The sequence below is a fragment of the Oncorhynchus gorbuscha genome, linkage group LG08 (genome assembly GCF_021184085.1).
Source record: "Oncorhynchus gorbuscha isolate QuinsamMale2020 ecotype Even-year linkage group LG08, OgorEven_v1.0, whole genome shotgun sequence".
Classification (NCBI taxonomy): Eukaryota; Metazoa; Chordata; class Actinopteri; order Salmoniformes; family Salmonidae; genus Oncorhynchus; species Oncorhynchus gorbuscha.
Window position 1 is genome coordinate 63,926,707 of NC_060180.1, and position 22,746 is coordinate 63,949,452.

A 22,746-nucleotide genomic window follows, 5' to 3' on the forward strand; every position below is an offset into this window, starting at 1 on the left:
ACAGGATTGTGTCCAGGCACAGATCTGGGGAAGAGTACCAAAACATTTCAGCAGCATTGAAGGTCCCCAGGAACACAGTGGCCTCCATCATTCTTAAAAGGAAGAAGTTTGGAACCACCAAGACACTTCCTAGAGCTGTCTGCCTGGCCAAACTGAGCAATCCGGGGAGAAGGGTTTTGGCCAGGGAGGTGACCAAGAACCCAGAGTTCCTCTGTGGATATAGGATAACTTTCCAGAAGGACAACCATCTCTGCAGCACTCCACCAATCAGGCCTTTATGGTAGAGTGGCCAGAAGGAAGCCACTCCTCATTAAAAGGCACATGACAGCCTGCTTGCCAAAAGGCAGCTAAAGAGTCTCAGACCACGAGAAACAAGGTTCTCTGGTCTGATGAAACTAAGATTTAAGTATTTTGCCTGAATGCAAAGCGTCATGTCTGGAGGAAACCTGGCACCATCCCTACGGTGAAGCACGTGGTGGCATGGTGGGCGACTAGTCAGGATTGCGGGAAAGATGAATGGAGCAAAGTACAGATCTCCTCGATGAAAACCCGCTCCAGAGCGCTCAGAACCTTAGACTGGGGGAAAGGTTTACCTTCCAACAGGACAACGACCCTAAGCACACAGCCAAGACAACGCAGGCCTGCCTTCGGGACAAGTCTCTGAATGTCCTTGAGTGGCCCAGCCAGAGCCCGGACTTGAACCCGATCGATCGAATATCTCTGGAGAGACCTGAAAATAGCTGTGCACCGACTCACCCCATCCAACAGACAGAGCTTGAGAGGATCTGCAGAGAACAATGGGAGAGACTCCCCAAATACAGATTTGCCAAGCTTGTAGCGTCATACCCAAGAAGACTCGAGGCTGTAATAGCTGCCAAAGGTGCTTCAACAAAGTACTGAGTAAAGGGTCTGAATACTTATGTAAATGTGATATTTTAGTTGTATGTTTGTTAGACATTTGCAAACTGTTTTTGCTTTGTCATTATAGGGTATTGTGTGAAGATTGATGAGGGAAAAAAAAGATTTAATCCATTTTAGAATAAGGCTGACACAAAATTTGGGGGGGAAAAAGTCAGTGTCTGAATAATTATGTAAATAAGATATTTGTGTTTTAAATTTTTTAGACATTTTCAAAACCTTTTTTTCACTTTGTCATTATGGGGTATTGTGTGTAGATTGAGGGGAAACAAATATTTAATCAATTTTAGAATAAGGCTGTAACATAACAAAATGTGAAAAAAGGGAAGTGGTCTGAATACTTTCTGAATGCACTGTGTAATAGATGATGAATAGTTTACTGGCCTGCTGAGACGTATTCAAGAAGTGGGCCAGGAGTTGCAATGATTCATGAACAGTTTCAATGTGTTTGAAATCTATCTTTGTAAACATGTAATGTATAGATAATGGTTCATATAAATTAAAGTAATGGGCTCCTGTTGTACAGGTAGACCAGGTTGTTTACAAGTATAAATTAATGATAAAGAAATTGGCATCACAAGGACTGGACAATATGTGTGTGAATTTATGTGTTTATAAAATGGGAGATCTTTTTTTACATAAAAAATGTAACTGCTATTTGCCTTCTAAATTAGTGTTTGTGTATTAACCAATTTCATTGGCAATACATCTTTGACAGAAAAAGTCCACGTAAATTGAATTGTCATTCTAGATGCACTAATATTGTTAAGAAATATAGATCCAGTTTTCTGTGAATATGTATGTTTCTTTGAATATGCATTTGAACATTGAGGTTATTTATTTGTGTGATTGTATACAGTACATGCGATGTATGCAAGTGGAAGGAATCCACACATACAGCTCTTGGCAAAATAGATTTCTAGACAATGATTCAGCTCTATTCCACTTCTCTTCTGTAGTGAACCAGCTGTCTAGACATTGAGTTAGTACTTACAGTATTCTCCTTTGCTTCCACTAGCAGAGATGTCAAAGACTCGCACACTCATCATGTAGAAATTGCATGCCGACTCACTTATACCATGGTTTTCGGACAATCAGCATTCAGGGCTCGAACCACTCAGTTTATAATTAGTCAGAGGTGGAAAAAGTACTCAATTGTCATACTTGAGTAAAAGTAAAGATACCTTAATATAAAATTACTCAAGTAAAAGTGAAAAGTAACCCAGTAAAATACTACTTGAGTAAAAGTCTAAAAGTCTCAGATTTTAAATGTACTTAAGTACAGTGGTGGAAAAAATACTATACTTGAGTAAAAGTACAACGTAAAAGTAAATGCTATCCATCAAATTCCTTATATTTAGCAAACCAGACTGCACAATTTCCTTTTTTATTACTTTTACTTTTTGATAGCCAGGGGAACACTCCCAACACTCAGACATAGTTTACAAAAGAAGCATTTATGTTTAGTGGATCCACCAGATCAGAGGGAGTAAGGATGACCAGGGATGTTCTCTTGATAAGTGTGTGAATTGTACCTTTTTCCTGTAATGCTAAGCATTCAAATTGTAGCTAGTACTTTTGGGGGTCAGGGAAAATGTATGGAGTAAAAAGTACATAATTTTCTTTAGGAATGTAGTGAAGTAAAGGTAAAAGTAGTCAAACATATAAATAGTAAAGTGCAGATAACCCCAAAAACGACTTAAGTAGTACTTTAAAGTATTTTTTACTTAAGTACTTTACATCACTGTAATTAGTAACACATAAACCCTATTTGTACGGGACTAGTATTACTAGAGAACGTTTGTTATGTAATTATTACTCAAGAACGTCCTTTATTCCATAGGACGTTTCAGACGGGATTAGTTTTTTCCAAACTGCCAAATTCCAAATTCTGATTTTTTTTTCAATACATTGACAGTTATTATAGAAGCCTGAATGTTTTTATTATAGACATGAAGATATTTCAACATGTCCAAGTGATAACTCGAGTTTGGTTCCCAAGTTTCTAAACCATAACAAACCATTTTTGGTATAGTGTCGCCATAATATTTGAAATTGGGAAATCTGATCATAATCATTATAATATTTTAGCGATCTGCTGTACGTCCCAAATGCCCCCCCAGCCGTCAGATGTGAGCTAAATAGTACACTTGCACCTGAGATACGTTTTAAGGCTATATGGATGAGAGTTAATTTATCATTTCCAAACGTTTAGGTCAGTTGTATGCTGCTTAATTTGCGATCTATTAACAGCAAGTTTTGCAATAAATAGGCGCAATATTTTTACTGATGCGTTTGGCAATATTCAATTCATATGCACAAAACATAAACAAAAGCATTCACTCTGAAAGTTGATACATGATACATGTAGGCCATTCACATAGTTTATGGGCAGCACTTGTTTAAATAATTGAATCAGTTATTATGTTATTGCTCAAACCGCGAGAAAAACCTGTCCCGGTGAATCACCAACTACTGTATACCCTCAATATGTATTCCATTCAGAAACTGGAATAAACTGGAGCGGGAGTGTGCAGTTGACTCATGTCATATGTTAACCTAGCTGACTAAGTAGAGAGGAAGAGGCGAAGCGGGAGGATTTATTCCGCCCAAAATCTGCCCGTGTAAAATAAACAGGACAATTGGGGATTTTTTGTATGAATGTCTATGAGAGTGTCGAATTACGTCAGATTTATTCGATGGAATAGACGTTTCGTAATGTTTAGGCTGTTACAAATGTACTGATTTAAGTGGATGCACGTGGCATTCAGGCAACTTTGAGAAAAACTACAGTTTTCCTGTTGTTCGCAGACGTATCTGCCCTCTCGTTGGATAGAATAGTCCCATTTGATCTCCCCTCCTCCCACCTGCCGTCCATCTTTGAGGACACGTGTTTCCATGCAATCGTTTGTTTTACTATCCGTGTGGGGACCAAACAATTGATTCCCATTCAAAATCCTATTTTCCCTAAACCTGACCTTAACTCCTTAAATGTGATATTTCAGTTTTATATTTTGAATACATTTGCAAACATTTCTAAAAAACGTTTTTTTGCTTCGTCATTCTGGGGTATTGTGTATAGATTGATGAGGGGGAAAAAACTATTGAATTAATTTAAGAATACGTCTAAAACATATCGAAATGTGGGAAAAGTCAAGGGGTCTGAAGACTGTATAGTATATATTAGACTCAATTTGCTATGAGACTCAATTTCGAGTTTCATAGCAAAGGATCTGAACCCTTATGTATTAGGTATTTATGTTTATATATATATACATTTGCTAAAAATTCTAAACCTTTTTTTCACTTTGTCATTATGGGGTATTGTGTGTAGATTGAGAAAAAACTAATATTTCATAAATTTTAGAATAAGGCTGTAATGTAACAAAATGTGGAAACGGGAAGGGGTCTGAAGCTAAACAGCGCACTTGCACCCGAGATGCGTTTTAAGGCTATATGGATGAGAAAGTGCATTTATCATTTCCAAACGTTTAGGTCAGTTGTATGCTGCTTAATTTGCGATCTATTAACAGCAAGTGTTCCAATAAATAGGCGCAATATTTTTTCGGATGCATTTGGCAATATTCAATTAATATGCACAAAATATAAACAAAAGTATTCACTCTGAAAGTTGATACATGTAGGCCATTCACATAGTTTTATGGGCAGCACTTGTTTAAATAATTGAATCAGTTATGTCCTTACTCAAACCGCGAGCAAAACCTGTCTACGTGAAACACAAACTACCACTTTTCTAGGTGAATCACCAACTACTGTATACCCTCAATATGTATTCCATTCAGAAACTGGAATAAACTGGAGCTGGAGTGTGCAGTTGACTCATGTCATGTGTTAACCTAGCTGACTAAGTAGAGAGGAAGAGGCGAAGCGGGAGGATTTATTCCACCCAAGACGTATCTGCCCTCTCATTGGCTAGAATAGTCCCATCTGATCTCCCCTCCTCCCACCTGCGGTCCATCTTTGAGGATATGTGTTTCCATGCACACGTTTGTTTTACTATCCTTGTGGGGACCAAAAAATTGATTTCCATTCAAAATCCTATTTTCCCTAAACCTGACCTTAACCCCTAAACCTAACTCCTGACCCTTAACACTAATTCTAACCCTAATTGTAAACCGAACACCTGAGCCTAAAATATCATTTTCCTTGTGGGTACTAGCGAAATGTCCCGACTTGTCAGAATTTTCCTTGTTTTACTATCTTTGTGAGCACTTCTGGTCCTCTCAAGGATAGTAAAACCCAAACACACACAACAAGTCTGAGTCTCATTTACAACTGGAGATTCTCAATTGTATTTCCTTGATTCCTCGCGTCTTCTCTCCTTGTTTCCTTCTCAAAACTCAGTCAAGGATGCCAATTGAGATCCTTTCAAAGCTTTGCCACAGTTTACCCTCTTTGGTTGTGGAGAGAGTTAGCTTTTTCTCAACCTATACCACCATCTACTGTTATGTATGAGTACTGGCCCATCTAGACATATCACCATAGACGGTATATGCCTAGCACACATCAACCACTAGAGAGCGCCCTCTATACGGAAGTGAAGCTGTCAGCTCGAGACAGGAAATGAAAGCAGAAATGTTTAAATTGTAAAGCAGCACAGACAGCTTGCAGTATTCTTCCTAATTCTTCTTTAAACAACGAAATATCTCTTCAAAATGTCGAAGAATAACGATTCGAACCAATTCAGGAAGGTGGACGTTGACGAGTACGACGAGAACAAATTTGTGGACGATGAGGATAATGGAGAGAGTCAGGTCGGTCCAGATGAAGCAGAAGTGGATTCGCTGATCAGACAATATCCTTTTTATACTGCTTTGATGTACTAAGTGCACTGTTAAATGTAATGGAGTGACGTGAAGCCGACACAGTTATGTTATAATGTTGCATTTCAGACCATCTGACAAGTCATGATGCTACTATGTTGCAGATTAAAGTCGGCGCTTGTGCGTGCGCGCGTCACCAAGTCAGGGCGTGGTGCTCTCATGTCATTGATCCAACGATCTTCCTTTTTCATATAACGAGAATACGTTCTGCAGTCAGATTATGTGTTTTATCCAGTAAAGGTTTGGTGATGGTGGTAGTAGTAGGCCTAATATTTTGTTTATGACCTGAAGACAGTCATTTGTTTCAAAGCAGGTTCAGACAAGTTGGAGGGTAGGAAGTGAATTCCACCAGTCAATCAATCAGTCAGTCATTGAGATTCTTACACATTTTTGGTGAATCAAGAATTACTGTGGCGCTCTCTCATTAGTATAAAACTTTTGTATAGTTTGTCTGTCTATCTTTTCCTTAACACTGATGCACAGGGAACCTGATGGAAGCTTTGCAGGCTGTACTCAAGAATCCCCCCATCAACACCAAAAACCAAAATGTTAAGGTCAGCCTTCATTACAACATAATAAAACCATGTCGAGCGTTAACAGTCCCATGTGAAACAAAACTAGCTTGTTCCTCAAAATACACTTTGAGCTTGAGGCATGTAAAAGCGTGTACTTCCTTCACTGTGTGTGTGATTAGGATCGTGCTGAAGCCCTGATGCTTAAAGTACTGAGTGCCTTCAAGAGCAGTGACATTGAGAAGGCTGTACAGTCTCTGGATAAGAACGGAGTTGACCTGCTCATGAAGTACATCTACAAGGGCTTTGAGAAGCCTTCTGAAAACAGCAGTGCTACCCTGCTGCAGTGGCACGAAAAGGTACGACTTATTTATCCTTACTGGTGTATGGCTGGAAGCACTTACAAGGTAGTAGGCGTGTGTGAAACGCACACACTGATGAATCACATGCATGCATTTTTTATTAAGTGCTCACTGAAGTACTCTTTACTGTTAGATTGCTTTATTAACTGTTATTTCCATATTCCTGTTATATTGTTGTTATTTGTTTTCACTGTGTTCATACTGTGTGGGATTCTAGGCTCTCTCTGCTGGAGGAGTGGGTTCCATCGTGAGAGTGCTGACAGCCAGGAAAACTGTGTAGAGCTGCACTGGACCTGACTGACTGCCACTGAGACCACCCTCTTAGGGGATGTGCTGGCACTATAACCCCCTGGGCCTGTACTCATAAAGCATCTCAGAGTAGAAGTGCTGATCTAGGATCCGTTTAGCTTTTTATATAATAATGAATAAGATTACAAGGACAGGGTTGACCTGATCCTAGATCAGCACTCCTACTCTGAGACGCTATATAATTACGGGCCCAGAACTGGTTTCCTTTCTACGCTTGAAGGAAGCTCGCAGACACCAGACGACCCGTCTCAAACAGCCTCTTCTCAGTCCTAAAATGCTTTATGATATTTGATCAGAATCCAACGTTTGTCAAACATTTTGTGCTTTTGTTGTGAAAGAAGATGAGATACATATATCGTAAGATTTAAATAATCTTTGTCATAAGGATGACCTGTAATAATATGCCGTTTTCAGAGTTAGATTTTGTGCTATCATGGTGGATAGATGGCACCATACGGTAAGATTTCATTCCCTCTAATGCAGAGCAGTTTGTGTGATTATGCTTGAACTAGTTCACCTGGTCCCAGATCATTGGAGGCTGCTGAGGGGAGGACGACTTATAATAATGGTTGGAACGGATCAAATAGAATGGCATCAAACCATGTGTTTGATGTATTTGATACCATTCCACTGACTATGCCACTACCACGAGCCTGTCCTCCCCAATTAAGGTGCCACCAACCTCCTGTGTCCCAGATCTATTTGTCCTATTTAGCCAACTCCAATGGGCATTAATATACAGCACTGACAGATCTGGGACCAAGCTAGGAACAAGTCCTTTGGAATGTAGTGATGTCATCACATGTTCCTGGACACGTCTCAGAGGGCATCCTCTTTTATAACGTATTTACAACAAGTATAGAACAATATAATCTCTTGACAAATCCATTTGTAGATGTATTGAGGAAATAATGTGTTACTTTAAACCTTATGACCAAAATGCCTTATTGGGATATTCTTTTTGATATACTGTATATTAATTTTCTGGACATAATAAACAAACATCCACCAAATGAGTTATTTTTCTTCATTTTCTAACATTTTCTGACTGCAAAAACTACATTCCACTCAGAGTATGTGTTTTGTATTCTTTCTTGGAATTCTTTATTCAGATACTGGTTATTTCTGCAATTCTTCCATGATCTTTGTTGTCATATTTGTATCTTGTGAGCCACCACAGGTGACTCAGGTGGTAGGTCTCCCACTCTCCTAAAGCTTGTCATCACCCCTCCCCCTGGGTCACCTCTCCCTCAGCCATCCAGTCATGGAGGAGGATCTGTTCCAGAACAGGCCTCTTAGTGGGATCCTGCTACAGTCACCAGCTGAACAACTCCTCACACTCTGTATCATGGTGAAACAGCGATAGGATGGAGATTTGGCCCTTGGGTCTCTTCAATCTTTTTTTGTATTTGATCACCTTTAATCTAGTCTGAGTACCAGTTCCTTTTAGCTAATATTCCACTCCTTGCCACTCCTGTCATTTGTCCAAGCTCTTTGGAAAATGACAGGTGTGGAATTTTAGCTAAAAAGACTGGTACCCACCTTTAACCCAGTCATGTATCCATAACCACATCCAAGAACATACTCATACATAGCAACAGAAACTTTATCTCTCTCTCTCTGCGCACCCCCTCACCTTTTGTCGGGTCCTTTTTGAAGCACAGGCGCCCAGCGATGATGTCAGCCTCCTTGTTGCATGGCAGGCGGCCACACACCAGGCCGTAAAGCAGTACCTGCAGTAACCAGATGGTGGCGACCCTGGTACACACCACTCAGCACACACTCTGGAGGACAGTACTATTCTGTACCTGAGGGAAGGAAGAAGGGAGGAAACATTACAGGGAGATTACTGTAAATTACTAATATCCTGTTTTCTGAGACATTTTCCAGATCTTTACAACTGGGTCACATTCATTAGGGCACACTAACAAAAGTGCTTCTTACTGGACGAGTTCAGATAGCACCTACCTATTTCACTAAGTTTCAGAGCGTTTTCTTGCATTTCGTGCCAACTGAACATAACCCTGGCCAGCGATTCCCTTGTTGTCTCCAACCTGAGTATTCTATAGGACAATTCTCTCAGCAGGTCTCCACAGCTGAAGTCGATGAGCTTCACTCACAGGTTGTCTGCCTGCACCAGCAGGTTTTCAACCTTGAAGTCATGGTGCAGGACCCCCCCAGTCGCGGCGATGCTGAACAGCCAGCACCACTACCTGTAATAACATAATCAGAGTATAGAACAGCCAGCATCACTACCTGTAATAACATAATCAGAGTATAGAACAGCCAGCATCACTACCTGTAATAACATAATCAGAGTATAGAACAGCCAGCATCACTACCTGTAATAACATAATCAGAGTATAGAACAGCCAGCATCACTACCTGTAATAACATAATCAGAGTATAGAACAGCCAGCACCACTACCTGTAATAACATAATCAGAGAATAGAACAGCCAGCACCACTACCTGTAATAACATAATCAGAGTATAGAACAGCCAGCATCACCTGTAATAACATAATCAGAGTATAGAACAGCCAGCACCACTACCTGTAATAACATAATCAGAGTATAGAACAGCCAGCATCACCTGTAATAACATAATCAGAGTATAGAACAGCCAGCACCACTACCTGTAATAACATAATCAGAGTATAGAACAGCCAGCATCACCTGTAATAACATAATCAGAGTATAGAACAGCCAGCACCACTACCTGTAATAACATAATCAGAGTATAGAACAGCCAGCATCACCTGTAATAACATAATCAGAGTATAGAACAGCCAGCACTACCTGTAATAACATAATAAGAGTATAGAACAGCCAGCACCACTACCTGTAATAACATAATCAGAGTATAGAACAGCCAGCATCACCTGTAATAACATAATCAGAGTATAGAACAGCCAGCACTACCTGTAATAACATAATCAGAGTATAGAACAGCCAGCACTACCTGTAATAACATAATCAGAGTATAGAACAGCCAGCACTACCTGTAATAACATAATCAGAGTATAGAACAGCCAGCACCACTACCTGTAATAACATAATCAGAGTATAGAACAGCCAGCATCACCTGTAATAACATAATCAGAGTATAGAACAGCCAGCACCACTACCTGTAATAACATAATCAGAGTATAGAACAGCCAGCACCACTACCTGTAATAACATAATCAGAGTATAGAACAGCCAGCACCACTACCTGTAATAACATAATCAGAGTATAGAACAGCCAGCACCACTACCTGTAATAACATAATCAGAGTATAGAACAGCCAGCACTACCTGTAATAACATAATCAGAGTATAGAACAGCCAGCATCACCTGTAATAACATAATCAGAGTATAGAACAGCCAGCACTACCTGTAATAACATAATCAGAGTATAGAACAGCCAGCACCACTACCTGTAATAACATAATCAGAGTATAGAACAGCCAGCATCACCTGTAATAACATAATCAGAGTATAGAACAGCCAGCACCACTACCTGTAATAACATAATCAGAGTATAGAACAGCCAGCACCACTACCTGTAATAACATAATCAGAGTATAGAACAGCCAGCACTACCTGTAATAACATAATCAGAGTATAGAACAGCCAGCATCACCTGTAATAACATAATCAGAGTATAGAACAGCCAGCACTACCTGTAATAACATAATCAGAGTATAGAACAGCCAGCATCACCTGTAATAACATAATCAGAGTATAGAACAGCCAGCACTACCTGTAATAACATAATCAGAGTATAGAACAGCCAGCACCACTACCTGTAATAACATAATCAGAGTATAGAACAGCCAGCATCACCTGTAATAACATAATCAGAGTATAGAACAGCCAGCACCACTACCTGTAATAACATAATCAGAGTATAGAACAGCCAGAACCACTACCTGTAATAACATAATCAGAGTATAGAACAGCCAGCACTACCTGTAATAACATAATCAGAGTATAGAACAGCCAGCATCACCTGTAATAACATAATCAGAGTATAGAACAGCCAGCACTACCTGTAATAACATAATCAGAGTATAGAACAGCCAGCACCACTACCTGTAATAACATAATCAGAGTATAGAACAGCCAGCATCACCTGTAATAACATAATCAGAGTATAGAACAGCCAGCACTACCTGTAATAACATAATCAGAGTATAGAACAGCCAGCATCACTACCTGTAATAACATAATCAGAGTATAGAACAGCCAGCACCACTACCTGTAATAACATAATCAGAGTATAGAACAGCCAGCATCACCTGTAATAACATAATCAGAGTATAGAACAGCCAGCACCACTACCTGTAATAACATAATCAGAGTATAGAACAGCCAGCATCACCTGTAATAACATAATCAGAGTATAGAACAGCCAGCACTACCTGTAATAACATAATCAGAGTATAGAACAGCCAGCATCACCTGTAATAACATAATCAGAATATATGCCACTTAACAAACACTCTTATCCAAAGCGACTTAGTTTGTGACTTAGTAGCAACTAGAGTAGAGTACAGAACAGGGAATCCATACATTTGTAGTAGGTGTATGTGATCCTTGTGCGAGTTCAACTGACAACCTTGGCATTTCTTGTGCCAAACGTTTACGTACTGAGCCACACAGGACTTCACAAGAGCATCACCTGATGTTTCTGGCCAGACACTTGTCCACCCGTCCACCTAGCTTCTTAATGAAGTCAAACAAGTCCATGCAGGGACCGCTCAGCCTCCTCAAACCACTCCAGCAGGCCCAGCACATAGCAGCAGGACGGGGGCCATGAGACAATCTGCAAAGAAGGTTAAAAAAGGTGACTTTCTGTGTACTTAAACTGAGAGTCCTTGCAGTTGTGTAAACTGAAACAGGTTACTTACAAGCTCTATGTATGGCTCTGCCACTCCTCTGGTCACATACTTTATGGCCACCTGAGTGAAAAAGCAACATGATGAGAAATTCATATACAGTTGAAGTTTGAAGTTTACATACACTTAGTTTGGAGTCATTAAAACTCGTTTTTCAACAACAAAAAGATCCACACATTTCTTGTTAAAAAACTATAGTTTTGGCAAGTCGGTTAGGACATCTACTTTGTGCATGACACAAGTAATTGTTCCAACAATTGTTTACAGACAGATTATTTCACTTATAATTCACTGTATCACAATTCCAGTGGGTCAGAAGTTTACATACACTAAGTTGACTGTGCCTTTAAACAGCTTGGAAAATTCCAGAAAATTATGCCATGGCTTTGACATAATTTGAGTCAATTGCAGGTGTACCTGTGGATGTATTTCAAGGCCTACCTTCAAACTCAGTGCCTCTTTGCTTTACATCATGGGAAAATCAAAAGAAAATCAGCTAAGACCTTAGAGAAAAAAATGTAGAACTCCACAAGGCTGGTTCATCCTTGGGAGCAAATTCCAAAAGCCTGAAGGAACCATGTTCATCTGTACAAACAATAGTACGCAAGTATAAACACCATGGGACCACACAGCCGTCATACCACTCAGGAAGGAGACGTGTTCTGTCTCCTAGAGGTGAACATACTTTGGTGCGAAAAGTGCACATCAATCCAAGAACAACAGCAAAGGACCCTGTGAAGTTGCTGGAGGAAACAGGTACAAACGTATCTATATCCACAGTAAAACGAGTCCTATATCGACATAACCTGAAAGGCCGCTCAGCACGGAAGAAGCAACTGCTCCAAAACCGGCATAAAAAAAGACAGACTACGGTTTTCAACTGCACATGGGGTCAAACATCATACTTTTTTGATAAATGTCCTCTAGTCTGATGAAACAAAAATAGAACTGTTTGGCCATAATGACCATCGTTATGCTTGGAGGAAAAAGGGGGTGGCTTGTAAGCCGAAGAACACCATCCCAACCGTGAAGCACGGGGGTGGCAGCATCATGTTGTGGGGGTGCTTTGCTGCAGGAGGTACTGGTGCACTTCACAAAATAGATGACATCATGAGGAATTTAAAATTATGTGGATATATTGAAGCAACATCTCGAGACATCAGTCAGGAAGTTAAAGCTTGGTCACAAATTAGTCTTCCAAGTGGACAATGACCCCAAGCACACTTCCAAAGTTGTGGCAAAATGGCTTAAGGACAACAAAGTCAAGGTATTGGAGGTATTGGAGTTACACCAGCTCTGTCAGGAGGAATGGGCCAAAATTCACCCAACTTTTTGTGGGAAGCTTGTGGAATGCTACCCGAAATGTTTAACCTAAGTTAAACAATTTAAAAGCAATGCTACCAAATACTAATTGAGTGTATGTAAACTTCTGACCCACTGGGAATGTGATGAAAGAAAGAAATGCTGAAATAAATCATTATCTCTACTATTAGTTTGACATTTCACATTCTGAAAATAAAGTGGTGATCCTAACTGACCTAAGACAGGGACTTTTTACTAGGATTAAATGTCAGGAATTGTGAAAAACTGAGTTTAAATGTATTTGGTTAAGTTGTATGTAAACTTCCGACTTCAACTGTATTAGTGTGCTTTCACTTCTTGGATCATGCAAATATAAATAGCAATACAACATTTGAATTTCCATAACAAACTGGTATAAGCTTCACCTGTTGGCTGTCACTTTTGCACATGGCAGCATAGACCCACATCCTTTTTACCCAGCATACTCTCCATTGTGTAGAGAGACTCAAAGTTGCCTGTAACAAAGTTACGCATGAAATAAAGCACAAATCATCACAAATACCAAATATCAAACTCAATAGATACTGTTCATATAATATCAGAACTAGTTATTTAGCCTGGTCCCCAATGTGTGTGTGCTGTCGTGCCGTCTCCTGTAGTCATTGTCAGGCTAATGGAAAGACAACACTAAAGCATCTGGGACAAGGCTAATTCTTCTTCCATTGCATTGATACTGAGTGTAGTCAGGTCTTACTTGGGTTGGGTCCAAGATTAAACATGCTGGAGTCTGAAGAGGCTGGTCCTCTAGAGTTGGGGGTGGGGGTTGTGTAGTGGGTTCCTCAACTGGACTCTCCTTTGTCGTTTGTCTGGTTAGATGGTGGACAACGACGGGTCTCTCCAGACTGGGGGTTCTATTGTTCTTACTTCTCTTCCCCTCCTCCCTGGGCCACACCCTCCAACTCCTCACTGGCTCTCCTCTCTGACCCTCCTTCAACTCCTCTGTCTGGTGTTTATACCTTTAACGTTGTTCACAAATCCTCCGCTCCTCCCTTCCTTCAGTCCCGTGGTGGAGAGGACAGCATTCTCATTTTCCTCCTCCTCCTCCTCCTCCTCCTCCTCCTCCTCCTCCTCCTCCTCCTCCTCCTCCTCCTCCTCCTCCTCCTCCTCCTCCTCCTCCTCCTCCTCCTCCTCCTCCTCCTCCTCCTCCTCCTCCTCCTCCTCCTCCTCCATATCTTTCTGTCCCCTCAGGATATTTTCTTTTCCTCTCCTCCCTTTCTCTCTAATGGCAGCAACTTCTCTCTCAGTCACAGCCTGCCTCTGTGGAGCTGGTGCTCTGGCTCTTAGTCTAGAAGTGTAAGTTGGGCCTGTAGTGACCTGTTCTCCTACTACATCACTCTGAGAAGACCTCATGGATGTTTCATTTCGACTCGGGAGCGATTCCTCCCCCGTGTCCTTGGCTTTGACTCTCTCTCTGGACTTCAGTTTGATGATGTTGGGGTTCATGCGTGGGTTCTTGCCTCGGGATGGACCGGGAGAGTCCTTGTTGGTGGGTTCACTCCTACTGGGTCTGGGTCTGGCTCGGCATCTTTCCTTCTCCCTTGGAGGATTGTGCGTTCTGTTGGTCCTCACTCTCAACAAGTAAGGGAATACCTGTTGTTTTTGTTGTTGTTGTTCCTCACTCTCTCTCTCCTGGGGGTCACAGTCCCTGACCCTAAGCCCTGAAATCTCTTCAAACAGGCGAGCCGCCTGCTCCAGGGTTCTTCTACTGTCTCTTTCCTGTCTTTCGCCTTCACTCTCTCCAGATGGCTCACTTTCTCTGGCAGAGCTGGAGCTGCTAGTGCTGCTTCCTTCCTCTTCACTCTCACTCTCATCACTCTCCTCCTCACTCTCTCTGCGGCTCCCAGGAGCTTCGCCCCTCTCGATCTGCAACCTGTGTCTCCTGATAGGGTTGGCTAACCTCCTGCCTTGAAGAGTTTCTCCTCTTTCCGCACAGAGACCTGCGCCTCCTGACAGAGTCTGCTACCAATCTATTAAGGGGAGAGCGTCTTGTCCCCACTCTAGTGGTGCCTAGTGGAGACCTATGTCTCCTGACAGAGTTGGCAACCAAACTCCCGCGCTGTGGCTGGGGAGAGTCTCTCTTCTCTGTTGGTTCAGAGGTTCCTGGTGGACAGGGGCAGGCAGGAGTCCCGCTCCTTCCTCTCCCCCTCTCCTCTCTCTCACCTTCCTCAGCCCTTTCAGTGAGTCTCTGGCCACAGAGAGAGATGGTCTCCTGAGCCCACTACGCCTCCCACAGACTTGCAGGGAAATAGAGTACAACTCGGTTCTTTCAGACTGAAACAATTGTCTACAACAGCCTGCTTCCACATGTTTTACCACTGAAATCTAATAATGTGGTGGATTTGTAGCTCTCGTCTCTTTGACATCACAACTTTATTTATCTTACAAAAACAGCTTATTTAATAATAAATGTATTAATCTACAAAGTAAATGCATAAATCAAACTATTACCAAGTTCTAGTTATAACCAACGGTATTGTAATGCAATATTTTTTTCTTTATTAATTATCTGAACCTACCAAGGGCTGTTGATGGATTTGATAACCTCCAAGATGCCATACCTCATGACCCACTGACTCACACAGGAAACTTTTGAGCGTGAAAAACCCAGCAGCGTTGCAGTTCTTGACACAAGCCGGTGCATCTGGCACCTATTACCATACCCTGTTCAAAGGCACTTAAATATTTAGTCTTGCCCATTCTCTGTCTGGATGGCACACAGACACAATCCATGTCTCAAGGCTTAAAAATCCTTCTTTAACCTGTCTCCTCCCCTCCATCCACTCAGATTGAAGTGGATTCAACAAGTGACATGAGGGATCATAGATTTCACCTGGATTCACCTGGTCATGGAAAGAGCAGGTGTTCTTAATGTTTTGTATACTCATTGTGGAATATGATTGATTAGTAGACTAATCTACAACACACACATATCTTAACACTGACTTTACTTTCCAGTGTATGAGTCAAAATTGTAATGAGTTGCCTAGCTTGAGTATGGAAATAACAATTTGTTACATTCTGTGTCTATAAGCTGCTAGGGTAGCTGCGAGATGATATATATACTGTAAAGAAAATCCTGTTGTTTTTACGATAACTTACTGGCAACCAGTAACCTGTAAGTTACTGTAAAAAAAAAAGAAGGTATGTTATCGTAAATTCCAAAGAAACGCCCACTCTAGTCACACCCTGGCCTAACCAAAATAGAGAATAAAAAGCCTCTCTATGGCCAGGGCGTGACACGTAACAACACTATCAACAAGGCAGGTCCTACAGGCCCTAGTTTTGTCGCACCTTGACAACTGTTTAGTCGTATGGTCAGTTTCCACAAAAAAAGGATTTAGGAAAATTACTGTAAACTTTTCCATAAAAACAACCCTTTTTTGCAGTGTAGGTTAAAAGGGATGAATGCATTGCATCATGGGTATTCTTGTCTGCAGGAGACCTCAAATTCAACCGTAGCTAACTTTACAGGTGTTTGACATTGAACATTGGTGTACTGTCCCCACTCAACACTGACAACTAGGTCAGTTAGTTACAACTGCACTGTTGACTTTCCCCACCACCTCCATTCCCATCTCACTATCTCTAGGAAAGCCTCTGGTGGAGATCAGAACACAGTGAGGGATCAAGGAGCAAAACTACCACATATAACTCCCTCTATTGTTTCTTTACTTCAGACCTCAGCTGTGCTTTGTCAGTCGGACAGAGTGATAGGGTTCAGGGGCCATACCATATTTTTAAAATGTATTTCTTATTTGTCACTTTTATTCATTTGAAGTTGAGAGTAGACACACTTCCTATTGAATTCTAATCACACTAAAGTAACGTTGTCATTGAAACACTCTGATCAATCCAGGAAGTCTTTTTCAGTTTCTTTGGTCCTAGTTTCCTGTTGTCCTGAGTGAGACTTCTTGTGTGCTACAGTGCAGTGTCCCCACTGATGTTGGCTGGGATTTCAAGGTGGACTGTGAGGATGGGTCAGATGAAGAAGCTTACTAGTCTCTCAGCTTTATAAAGCTATCATTCTCTTCTCTGGGTTCAACTCATCTTCTCTTTCAAAACGGCCGACACAGGCTGTGGGAACCAGTTGTTTCCCTCTTGATTAATAAAAAAAACTATTCTGTCTAATAATTAAACACATTCTATCCTGTTGGTTTTAGTTAAGTGTTTTTAGTGTTTCTCATCTCAAGCTGTTGGCTAGGTCATATTCGTTAGGGTACACCGTAGCAAAGCATGTCCTAACCCTATATTGTAAACTGTCATTGGTCAAAACATATTGATACAGTAGTAGCTAAGACAGGGAGAAGTCTGTCTATAATGAAGTGATACTCTGCATTCGTAATGTAACGGCTATTGGAGGGAGAGGACCAAGGTGCAGCGTGGTATGTGTCTTAATTTATTAAATGAACACGGTAATAACAACCGAAACAGTTCTGTCTGGTGCAGACACAAAAAGACAGAAAACAACTACCCACAAAACCCATGTGGCAAGAGCTACCTAAGTATGGTTCTCAATCAGAGACAACGACAGACAGCTGTCCCTGATTGAGAACCATACCCGGCCAAAAACAAAGAAATACAAAAACATAGAAAAAATAACATAGAACGCCCACTCTAGTCACACCCTGGCCTAACCAAAATAGAGAAAAAAAAATCCTTTCTATGGCCAGGGCGTGACACGTAACAACACTATCAACAAGGCAGGTCCTACAGGCCCTAGTTTTGTCGCACCTTGACAACTGTTTAGTCGTATGGTCAGTTTCCACACAAAAAAAGGATTTAGGAAAATTGCAATTGGCTCAGAACAGGGCAGCACAGCTGGCCCTTGGATGTACATAGAGAGCTAATATTAATAATTTGCATGTCAATCTCTCCTGTCTGAACGTGTATGAGAGATTGACTTCATCACTACTTTTATTTATGAGAGGTATTTGTTGAATGCACCGAGCTGTCTGTCTAAACTACTGGCACACAGCTCGGAGACCCATGAATACCCCAAAAGACATGCCACCAGAAGTCTCTTCACAGTCCCCAAGTCCAGAGTAGACTATATGTAGTACTGTGTGTTTCCCAGAGCCATGACTACATGGAACTCTATTCCACATCAAGCAACTGATGCAAGCAGTAAAATTAGATTTAAAAAACACCTTATGGAAAGCAACACAAACATAGGCACAGACACATGCATACACATGGATTTAGTACTGTAGATATGTGGTAGTGGTGGAGTAGGGGCCTGAGGACACACAGTGTGTTGTGAAATCTGTTAATGTATTGTAATATTTTTTTAATTGTATGAACTGCCTTAACTTTGCTGAACCCCAGGAAGAGTAGCTGCTGTAGCTGCTGCCTTGGAAGCCATGCCCCCCCCCCCCCCCGAGTGAAACAGCTCCCTCTTTCTCAGTATGTGTAGCTCATCTATCTGATGCTGTCTGGTCAAAAAGTGTATGCCATTGTTGCCGCCCCTAGCATTGAATAAAAGGGAAGCCAGCGAGCATTTGGCCTCCCTTGATAAAAAATAATAATAATAGTAGCCAATCAGCTTTGAGGTAAACTGAGTGAGCTGAAATGTGAATGGTCCTGGTGCACCAAAACAAAAGTGTCAAGGGAAGACAGTTTGGATTTGGCTTCACACCAATCACACCACATCAAAACCAGAACGTAATTTACAGAAAAAACTTGAATGGTTGTGTAGTTGACTACCGGTGGCAAGTTAGCCGTTGAATCTAAAATCGTCCCTTTCCTAAATTAGGCATGGATGGATGGATTTGGATGGATGGATTTGGACTTGTGGTTTTACTTAATTCTCCATACTGGCCAATGATTATAACAGTGATTCAGATCCAACCATAAATTCATACATTGCCGTGCCCCTGGCCTGAGAGGAAGGAAGTTCAATATGTAGCTAGATGTAGTAGGCCAATGTTAACTACCTGGCCTGGCGCATCTTTCCCATGAAAGAAAGTTAGGCAGGCGAGCAAGCATTTTATCCAGGTAGCCTAGAACAACAAAAACTAAAAGTGTGTACTGTATGACAGAGTCATGGATCGTTTCGGCAACATGAAAGAGAGGAGGATGTCATTAACATTTCTCTGACTGCTCCATGCAGGCTGGCAGCACCTTGCAGACTGGCAGCTCCTTGCAGACTAGCAGCTCCTTGCAGACTGGCAGCTCTGGCTGCTTCATGCAGACTGACAGCTCTGGCTGCTTCATACAGACTGACAGCTCTGACTGCTCCATGCAGGCTGACAGCTCTGACTGCTCCATGCAGGCTGGCAGCACCTTGCAGACTGGCAGCTCCTTGCAGACTAGCAGCTCCTTGCAGACTGGCAGCTCTGGCTGCTTCATGCAGACTGACAGCTCTGGCTGCTTCATACAGACTGACAGCTCTGACTGCTCCATGCAGGCTGACAGCACCCTGCAGACTGGCAGCTCAGGCTGCTCCATGCAGACTGACAGCTCAGGCTGCTCCGAACAGGCAGGAGGCTCCGGCAGCGCTGTAGAGGAGGAAGGCTCTGATAGCGCTGAACAGGCGGGAGACTCCGGCAGTGCAGGAGGGAAGGAAGGCTCTGGCTGTGCTGAACAGGCGAGAGACTCCGACAGCGCAGGAGGGAAGGAAGGCTCTGGCTGTGCTGAACAGGCGAGGCGCACAGAAGGCCTGGTGTGTGGTGCTGGAACTGGTGCTACAGGATTGAAGACACGCACAGGAAGCCTGGTAGGGGGAGCTGCTACCGGAGGACTGGTGTGTGGAGATGGGTCTGGATAGACGGACCGTGCAGGCGCACTGGAGCTCTTGAGCACCGAGCCTGCCCAAGCTTACCTGGCTTGATGCCCACTCTAGCCCGGCCATTACGAAGGGCTGGTATGTGCCGCACCGGGCTATGCACCCGCACTGGAAACACTGTGCGCTCCATAGCATAACACGGTGTCTGCCCGGTCTCTCTAGCCCACCAGTGAGCACAGGGAGTTTGCGCAGGTCTCCTACCTAGCATAGCCATAATCCCATTAAGCCCCCCCCCCCCAATATTTTTGGGCTGCTTTTCGGGCTTCCAACCGCGTCGCCGTGCTGCCTCCTCATACCAGCGCCTCTCCGCTTTATCCGCCTCTAGTTCCTCCTTGGGGCGGCGATATTCACCAGGCTGAGCCCAGGGTCCTTTTCCATCCAGTTCTTCCTCCCATGTCCAATTTTCCAAGTGGTGCAGCCTCTCCCACTGCAACTGCTCTTCACGATTCACAGGGAGAGTTGGCTCAGGTCTGACTTCTGACTCAGCCACTCTCTCTCCGAGCCCTCCCCCAATAAATATTTGGGGGTGACTTTCGGTTTTCGCTCTGCGCCGTCGTGTCTTTTTTTTCGACTCCATTCGCCTATAGCCCTCTTCGCACTGTTCCAGCGAATCCCAGGCGGGCTCCTGTACTCTCTCTGGGTCGGCCGCCCACCTGTCGATTTCTTCCCACGTCGTATACTCCATGCCTCTGCTGTCTATAAAGTCCTCCTTTTTCTGCTCCAGCTGTCGCTGTCTGTTAACACGCTGCTCGGTCCATGTGTGGTGGGTGATTCTGTAACGGCGTTCTTCGTTTGTAGAAAGAGAGTCGGACCGAAATGGAGCGTGGTAGTTACTCATGACTTTATTGGAAAAAGCGACACATGAAATAACTAATACAAAATACAAAACAACAAACGGAACGTGAAACCTATTACAGCCTATCTGGTGAAACTACACAGAGACAGGAACAATCACCCACGAAATACAAAGCGAAATCAGGCTACCTAAATACGGTTCCCAATCAGAGACAACGAGAATCACCTGACTCTGATTGAGAACCGCCTCAAGCAGCCAAGCCCATACAACACCCCTACTCAGCCGCAATCCCAATAATACAAAAACCCCAATACGAAATACAACAACATAAACCCATGTCACTCCCTGGCCTGACCAAATAATAAAGAAAACACAAAATATTAAGACCAAGGCGTGACATACGCATAAAACAAAAGAGGAAGCCAGAGGGTTAAATAAGGAACACTGATTATGGAATGGAAACCAGGTGAGTATAATGAAGAGAAAACAAAACGAAAATGAAACATGGCTGACTAGAAACTAGAAAGCCAGTGACATCGACCGCCGAACGCCGCCCGAACAAGGAGAGGGACCAAATTCGGCGGAAGTCGTGACAGTACCCCCCCCTGATGCCTGGCTCCAGCAGCGCGCCGACACCAGCCTCGGGGACGACCCGGAGGACGAGACATAGGGCGATCCGGATGGAGACGGTGAAATTCCTGTAGTAAGGACGGATCCAGGATGTCCTCCACCTCTCCTCCGGAACGTACCGTGGATCTGATGCCACGGTGCCAGAACCGGCTGATAACCCAGCACACACTGAAAAGGTGATAGGTTAGTGGAGGCGTGGTGGAGGGAGTTTAGGGCCATCTCCGCCCAAGGGATGAAAACCTCCCACTCCCCTGGCCGGTCCTGGCAATAGGACCGCAGAAACCCACATCCTGGTTAACTCTCTCCACCTGCCCGTTACTCTCGGCTGACCGAGACCCCCAGGTGTTCCATAAACGCCCTCCAGACTTTAGAGGTGAATTGGGGACCCCGATCAGAAACTATATCCTCAGGCACCCCGTAGTGCTGGAATAGGTGGGTGAACAAGGTCTCCGCAGTCTGTAGGTCAATAGGGAGACTGGGCAAAGGATGGAGACGGCAGGACTTAGAAAACCGATCCACAACGACCAGGATTGTGGTGTTACCCCGTGACGGGGGAAGATCCGATACGAAATCCACCGATAGGTGTGACCACGGCCGTTGTGGAACAGGTCGGGGTTGTAATTTCCCTCTGGGCGGGTGTTTAGGTGCCTTGCACTGGGCGCACACCGAGCAGGAGGAAACATAAACCCTCACGTCCTTGGCTAACGTGGGCCACCAGTACTTCCCACTAAGACAGCGCACTGTCCGACCGATACCCGGATGACCAGAGGAGGGTGACGTGTGGGCCCAACAGATCAACCGGTCACGGACAGCAGACGGAACGTACAGACGCCCAACTGGGTTGGGCTCTGTACGTGACGCCTGCTAGATGTCCGCGCCCACCTCCCATACCACCGGTGCCACCAGGCAAGAAGCCGGTATTATGGGAGTGGGATCCGTGGACCGCTCCTCTGTGTCATACAGCCAGAACAGTGTGTCTGCCTTCACGTTCTGGGAACCTGGTTTGTAGGATAGGGTGAAAACAAAACGGGTGAAAAACATGGCCCAACTTGCCTGGCGAGGGTTCATTCTCCTCGCCGCCCGGATGTACTCCAGATTGCGGTGGTCAGTCCAAATGAGGAAAGGGTGTCTAGCCCCCTCAAGCCAATGTCTCCACGCCTTAAGAGCCCAGACAACAGCCAACAGCTCCCGGCCCCTCACATCATAGTTTCGCTACGCCGGGCTGAGCGACCGCCGTGTGTCACGACTTCTGCCAAAGTCGGTTCCTCTCGTTGTTCGGCGGTCTTCTAGCCATCATCACCAGTCTTCTAGCCATCATCACCAGTCTTCTAGCCATCATCACCA

At 43.4% G+C, this 22,746-nt stretch overlaps 1 protein-coding gene across 1 annotated transcript; it reads left to right on the forward strand.

The window, feature by feature from the left end:
- The first annotated feature begins 5,468 nt into the window (after positions 1 to 5,468).
- On the forward strand, positions 5,469 to 7,958 carry LOC124040977 (actin-related protein 2/3 complex subunit 5-like). The gene is made up of 4 exons (XM_046358124.1): positions 5,469 to 5,734; positions 6,244 to 6,316; positions 6,457 to 6,633; positions 6,854 to 7,958. The coding sequence occupies exons 1-4, from the start codon at positions 5,595 to 5,597 to the stop codon at positions 6,914 to 6,916; spliced, it is 453 nt and encodes a 150-aa protein (XP_046214080.1). The 5' UTR covers positions 5,469 to 5,594; the 3' UTR covers positions 6,917 to 7,958.
- Positions 7,959 to 22,746: the final 14,788 nt, after the last annotated feature.

Bases quoted from the DNA above. Each gene is read 5' to 3' on its own strand.
- LOC124040977 (XM_046358124.1), top strand. From the start codon at position 5,595: ATGTCGAAGAATAACGATTCGAACCAATTCAGGAAGGTGGACGTTGAC. The intron at 5,735-6,243 runs ATATCCTTTTTA...ACACTGATGCAC, and splicing joins GTGGATTCGCTGATCAGACA to AGGGAACCTGATGGAAGCTT. The intron at 6,634-6,853 runs GTACGACTTATT...GTGGGATTCTAG, and splicing joins TGCTGCAGTGGCACGAAAAG to GCTCTCTCTGCTGGAGGAGT.